This window comes from Haplochromis burtoni, unplaced genomic scaffold (assembly GCF_018398535.1).
Source record: "Haplochromis burtoni strain Fernald_Lab_line unplaced genomic scaffold, NCSU_Asbu1 Contig_80, whole genome shotgun sequence".
Lineage (NCBI taxonomy): Eukaryota > Metazoa > Chordata > Actinopteri > Cichliformes > Cichlidae > Haplochromis > Haplochromis burtoni.
The window spans coordinates 1,078,081-1,084,865 of record NW_024582441.1 but is presented as its reverse complement, the minus strand read 5'-3'; the positions used below and the strand labels follow the sequence as shown (position 1 = coordinate 1,084,865).

Below are 6,785 nucleotides of genomic sequence, written 5' to 3'. Positions count from 1 at the left end.
AAAAAAAAAAAAATCTTGGGCGTGAGAAAGTGGCTGAAGCCAACAATTTCCTGTTGTGAGCTATGTGTGAGAAAAGCCACCTTCATACATCACCTTGACCTGCCTCTCCTGACACGGTCCATTTATGCTCATGTGTGAAAACACTTCAAAAGCATGCGTCATCTGACTACTTCCCTCTTAAAGTAACCCTCGTTTGTCCTTCGAGAGAAGACTGGTAAACAATGATCAGCACGAAACTACTTTAAATAGTTGTCTGCATGGCTTTTAAGTTAAAAGTGGAAGCACAGAAAAAAAAATTACTATAATTGGAAAGACAACCATGATTTTTAAAAAGCCTGAGATGTTATTTGATTTTGAAGTGACGCTTAAGGTGAAGTTATTTTTCATTTTTGTGCAGAATAAATGCGTTCCATACTGGCCTGAGCTCCACTCAACTAAGGAGGTGGGCCGCTACGTGGTGAGCTGCGAGCTAGAGAGGGAAGCTGGTGATTATAAAATCCGAGTCCTGGAGATCGCACCCCTGGACCAGGTGACCTACAAACACCAAACTCTCACCTCACTGTGGTTCCTCATCTCTGCACACCTAATGATTTCTCCAGGTTTTGACCTTTCTTGTTTCCCCCCCCATTCTTAGCCAAAACATGTTCGCAAAGTGTGGCACTACCAGTACCTCAGCTGGCCAGATCACGGCGTCCCTCAGGAATCAAGCGGTGTCCTCGGCTTCCTCACTCAAGTGAACTCTAAACAGGCTGAATTTCCTAACGCCGGTCCCATGATCGTCCACTGCAGGTACCTAACAGCTGCAACCCACACTCTTCACTGAATATTTCACTTCTCAAATCCTTTCTACTTTAAACAAGTGATGTGGAAAACATCTGCATTTTAAATGCAGTAGACACATCAAAGCAACACTGTTTCTTTTCTTTTTTTTGCAAAGTGCTGGGTTTCATAATCCTTAATTAGGTGATAATACTTAGAGGTTTAAGATTAAAACAAGCACATTTTCTGGATTAAGATTAGTAGTAACTAAACAAAAGGCTTCAAGTTTACTGACAGTTTATCCTACTGGAATTTTCCCAGTGTGATTTAAAAGATGCTGAGGCTGCTTGTGCTTCCTTAAAGAGATTTTGGATGTCGGTCAAGTGATTATGTGATCCCCGTGTTAGCATTTTTGAACGATACAGACATGTTTAAAAAATGAAGTATGAAGATTTTAATACTTTACCCAACACAGGACTCTGCATGCAACAGCATGATGTTTCCTTCACTTAGATTTTTGCCTGATAATGTATAAATATAGAATATTTTCAAATGAAAACAAGTAAAGACTTTAAATTAATTTTTTAAAAATCTCTCCTACTCTCAGATTGGTTATTTGGGAGTGCCTATCTCATCAGCTAATAATATAGCATCAAGTCCACATTTCTGACATTTCCTAGACAAACCTATTGATTTAGAAAATATTTTTCTGATTAATAATTAATAACAAATGATTTTAACACTTGATTTTAATTTTGTTTTAAAGCTTCATCCTGGCCTTTCTTCTTTTTTTTTTGAAACAACTTGTTGTTGTTTTTTTTGTAGTTTTACATATTTCAAACTAGTAAAAGTGTAAGTTTAGTTGTAAAATCCTGTGCACTTTCCCCTGCACAGGGCTGTGGATGAGTCACAAATGAGCCATTTGTTCAGATCACTGGATATAGTAATCCAGTAACAGGATCAAAATTGTCTGATTCTCATGAGGCTCTGCAAAAACAAAATGGCTTAAAAAATATTCACAAATGGTTGCATGTGTATTTTTTCTTTAGAGAGAAATAAATATAGATTTGTGACTAGTGATTCAGAAACAACATAATAATAATGTATACTTTATTGATCCCTGTGGGGACAAATTTATCTCTGCATTTAATCCATTCACTCAGTGAAGCAGCAGGCTGCCACCAATCTAGCACCCAGGGAGCAATGTGTAGGGACGGCGCCTTGCTCAGGGGTACCTCAGGGTAGCTGTTCAGTGAATTCAAGCCCCTGACCTTCCCATCATGGAGCGACCACTCTACCTACTGAGCTATCTGTGCCCTGTTTTTATCGGGAAGTTTATAATTGGCATTAATGGTGCTGTGACAAGATGAGTTTTTCTCTTGCAGCACCATGAAGCTGACATTTGTGGTTGTTGGAGAAACGTCTCAATAACTACTGAATGGATTTGCATTGATTTTAGTCCTCTTATGCCAGTCCCTTCCCAGCGTTCACTACTATTATGGTGTGCATTACTTTGATTTATGACCAATTTTAGCTTTGCATTGGGTTTTGCTGTATGTAAGCCAGATATTAGATGATAAATGCTGCACGTGTTGCACATGGTAAGCACCAGTATTGATTGAGTAATGCGAGCCTGTTGGCATCTCACTGAGCTGTGAGTGTAACTGCCTCTAGGTCAGTGCTGCCTGTGTGAAAACGTAATTGGAGAATTTTCTGTGGACAGACTGAGACAAAAGCTGAATCCTGTTACAAACTTACACAGCAACTAATATAAAGAACATCATATCAGCAGTCAAACATGGTACTGATAGTGTGATGGACCTGCATGACTGCTGCAATTGATGGAACCATGAATTCTGCTCTCTACCAGAAAATCCTGAAGCAGAGTGTGTCCGGCCATCAGTTTGTGTCCTAAAGCTCAGTCGCTGTCAGGTTATGCAGCGCTACAAAGATTGGAAACACACCAACAAGTCCACCTCTCAGTGTCTCAAAAACAAAAGAAAGCAAGAAAGGAACAATGTTTTTGGAGTGGCCTTGTTAAAATCTGAACTTAAATCGGATTAAGACGCTTTGGCATAACCTAAACAGCTGTTTCATGCTCAAACCTCTTCCACTGTGGCTGAATTAAAACAATTCTCTAGAGAAGAGTGGGGCAAAATTCCTCCACAGCGATCTGAAATAATCATTGACAGTTATTGCAAATGCTTGATTGCAGTTTTTGCTGCCAAAGGTGGCAAAACTAGTTTTTCACAAAGGGGCTTGGTGGTTTGGATCTCTTTTTTCCACTTAATAAAACAGCATTTTGTGTTTACTTGGGTTGTCTTTGTCTAATAATAAAATTAGTTTGATGATCTGAAACATGAAAGTGACAGACTAAGAAATTGGGAAGCTGGTAAGTACTTCTCAAAGCACATTGTTATTGATGTTTGTATTGCACTTAGAAGAGATCTTACTGTTGCACATGTTGGTTCAGTATCGCCGCTTACTAGAACACTTAATGGACTTTGCATCATTAATCCATTTGTGCTTTCTTTTCTGGTCCAAATTTCTGACCTGTTTGTCTCCGTGGGTGAGATTAACTTTGCTTCTTTTGTGATTTTTGCAGTGCTGGTATTGGTCGAACGGGCACAATCGTGGTAATTGACATGATCATCGAGACCATTGATACTTTAGGTAAAAATACAGTAAAGAAATATGTTCTTGATAAATCAGTCAAGTAAAAATGAAACCATTTGACATGTTTTACTCTTTGTTGCTGTGGCTCCGTTCACCGCCTTCCTTTTTTTCACTTCCCTTTCATTGCAGGTCTGGACATTGATATTGACATTGCGAAATACATTCAGATGGTGCGAGAGCAGCGCTCCGGTATGGTGCAGACTGAGGCCCAGTACAAATTCATCTACTTGGCTGTGGCTGAGTACATACAGATCGCCAAGGCCAAAGACTCCGCCTCAATGGTGAGAGGAGCAGAGAATCTAGTCACTGTGGCTCAAATATAGTTTAAAATTGGGAAACATAGAAAAGAGGCTGTGAATGAGTGTTGGCTCATTTCATCATTGATTTAAACACTACAGCGGAGCAGTTCAATGCCAGCAGAATGATAAGTTATCAGAGTCCCTCATGAAAGATGAACGTTGACCCAAAGACGCGAAAACAGTCGACCACGCAGACTGATCCAGCAACGTGACCTCACTCCCTGTTTGACTAATTCTTTCTCAGTCACTTGTGAAACGTCTTTGCCTCTCTCTTCCTCAGGAAACCGAGACAGAGTATGGAAATCTCCAAATCAAACACCAACCAGCGGGCAGAGTGGTGTCAAAGTGAGTGACTCTGTGTGTGTGATTGTGAATCGAGTGTCCCGGATGCACTCACGTTGTTCCTCTAAATCTCACACTGCCACCCTATTTTTGTTTAAAAACACGATCCGTCTTCGGGTTCATGTCTGCAGTTTCTGGAGGAAGAACTGATTTACAGTCTTGTTTCATTAACGTGGGGAGCTATCGGCGAGTAGTTCGTACTCGAGTTTAAACCAGCTGACAATTAAAATCTGGTTTATGTGTTTAAATATTCTTAGAAAAACAGATTGATTCATTTTAATTTAATAAAGGGACATCAGTACAAGAGGAAATTAGAAAAAATTTTACTTTTGAAAGATTTTTTTGTGGCAATTTTGGCCTTTTTTTAAAATTATGTTAGAAAAGATACAGAGAGGAAATCGAGAAATAGGCAGGGCTCGACCCAAATATTTCATTATTTAAATATTGTGTAGTTCCCTGTGTAGGTAGTGCAAAAAAGGACAGGTGCTAACCTCATGGAGATAAAATCTCTGCAATGTAAAAATACTAATGAGAGAAACACTTGTTTAGTTTTCAGTCGACATCAGTAGACCTTTGACCTTTTTATTTGTTGGGTTTTTTTTCAGGCCTGTTGTGTTCAGACCCAGTTGACAGTAAATCTCAGAGGTTTCAGAGCTCTCTCTGGAGCCATAAAAGACTTTCCACAATCTTGTTTTTTCGTAGATGTAGTAGCGCGCCTCAATACCTGTAAAGAGAAAATAAAAGAAGTAGAATTCAGCTGATTTGGTCTTTAGCGTTAGGTCCAAAGACAAGTTTAAGAAGGAACAATTAAAGATCAAAGCAGCTGATCTGACTATTAGTCAAACACAGGTTGTGTATAAAAGATGGACACAGACACTCTTCTGAAGCCTCACATTGAGCTTTTTGCCTCTCATAACACTTTAGAAACCAGCCCCAAGTGGCTGTTTGAGAAAGTGCAGTTTTTTGGCTCTACTGCACTGGCCACTTGGTCAAACTCCAAAAACACTGGATCCTACATTTGCTACATCCTGCTTTATGAGCTTGAAGCACAAGTATCCTGCTAAAAGCTGCTTTCAGCCATCATGATGACTTAATGCAAAGAGGACTTTTAATGGATGTAGGTGTAAAAAAGTGTAAAAAATGTTTTTTTTACATTTTGCACTGTGTGAATGAATTAAGTCATATTGTTTAGCTGTTGTCTGTTGTGACCTCTGGACTATGAGATGCTCATACTGGACGAGGCTTTTAATGAACTTAATTATTAGGAGAAAGCAGACACACATTGGCCGGTTCACTGTAAACTTTGACCCACTTGGAGAGCTGAATAGATGGCCTGCAGCTTTGAGTGATGGATTGTTTAAACGTTTCTCATGCAGCGTGACCTTCATTAATCTCTCCACTCTCTCTGATGCGTTTCTCACAGATCTGTGTTTAATCAGTCTTGGCGGCTAGGATGAAATCACTAATCAGCTTTCTCTTCGACTCTTTCCAGAAACAAAGAGGACGTTTACGAGAATCTGTCAAAAGGAAAGAAAGACGCGAAAAAGTCAAAGTCGGACAAGAAGAGTGGCTCCGTGAAAAAGAGATAGAAGACTGGGAGGTTTTATCAAAGTATGTCATGTTATATTTATGCAGACACCCTTGTTAATGCAATCTTTTTGTTGAAGCCTTACGCAAAATAAAAGGAAGGTTCAGAAAAACAGCATAACTTGATGACATCGTCTATGCTACATGATTGCTTGGCTGATGTTTGTTCAAAATAAAGGCGGGCTGTGTGTACACTTTCTGTGCTGCATCTTTATTTATGTCTGTTCTCCAAGATGAAACATCAGAAGCTATAAGGCATGCAACACCGATGGGAGCTTCTCCCTGTTTGCAGTTCAAGCAGGAGGGATTCAGCACTGGTTTTCATTCAGGAGGGAAAAACATTTTTAATTTCGCTTTACTTCTGTTTGCATAAAGAAAACTGGTGTCAGGTTTTAATTTTAGTGAAACATGAGCAGTAGTAGTATGAATCTCACACAGTTTTAGCAAAACTATACGAAACCATAAAAATTCTCTTTTGTTTTTATTTATTTTTTATTTTATTTTGCATTTATTCAATTTCTAAAGCTTCTCTGGGTTGGACCATTTATAAACTCATCAAATTCATTTTCAGTTAGAAGCATTAAGCAGACTTTTTCTGCCTCTCTGGAAGTTTCGCCCACAGCAGGTGTTATTAAATTTGTATTTTCTACTCTAGTTTTTATTTTTGTTTTGTTTTTCATTTTTGTTTTGAATTCAGTTTAATGTCAGAGTAGCTTTGCTTGTTTCAGTTTCCTTCTTATTGTTTGAAAATGTTTCGTTTTAAATGAGTTTTTATTCATTTCAGTGTTACTTTTAGTCTTTTGAAGTATTATTAAGGAAAGTCCCCACAGCCATTGCAACAAATCACATAACTTACTGAAAGCATTTGACTCACAGTCATGCAGTCATGATAGAAAATCTTACTAAATTAGCACATCCTAAAACTAAGGATATTTTCTCTAAAATTATTTATTTGAGTTCAAAAAATTGTTTTAGTTTCTATTTTCATTTTTTCTTACATTTACCCAGTTTCTGTTTGCAGAAACCAACAGACTGCTCAGACCTCCTTTAAATCTCAAATTGATACTGATTATGTAGCTAATTTTGGTATTGATCTGATACCAAGTAAATACAGGCCCAGCA

General features: G+C 38.4%; 1 protein-coding gene across 4 annotated transcripts in view; it reads left to right on the top strand.

Moving 5' to 3' along the window:
* The window catches only part of ptpn6 (protein tyrosine phosphatase non-receptor type 6), a 23,174-nt gene extending 17,312 nt beyond the window's left edge, over positions 1 to 5,862 (top strand). For all 4 annotated transcript variants that reach the window (XM_014334494.2, XM_042222158.1, XM_005925229.3 and 1 more), the window contains 6 exons: positions 398 to 529; positions 635 to 789; positions 3,365 to 3,432; positions 3,565 to 3,716; positions 4,015 to 4,079; positions 5,569 to 5,862. In XM_014334494.2, coding sequence (XP_014189980.1) covers positions 398 to 529; positions 635 to 789; positions 3,365 to 3,432; positions 3,565 to 3,716; positions 4,015 to 4,079; positions 5,569 to 5,665 — 669 coding nt within the window. In that variant the 3' untranslated portion in view covers positions 5,666 to 5,862. The remainder of the gene's footprint in view (positions 1 to 397; positions 530 to 634; positions 790 to 3,364; positions 3,433 to 3,564; positions 3,717 to 4,014; positions 4,080 to 5,568) is intronic.
* Positions 5,863 to 6,785: the final 923 nt, after the last annotated feature.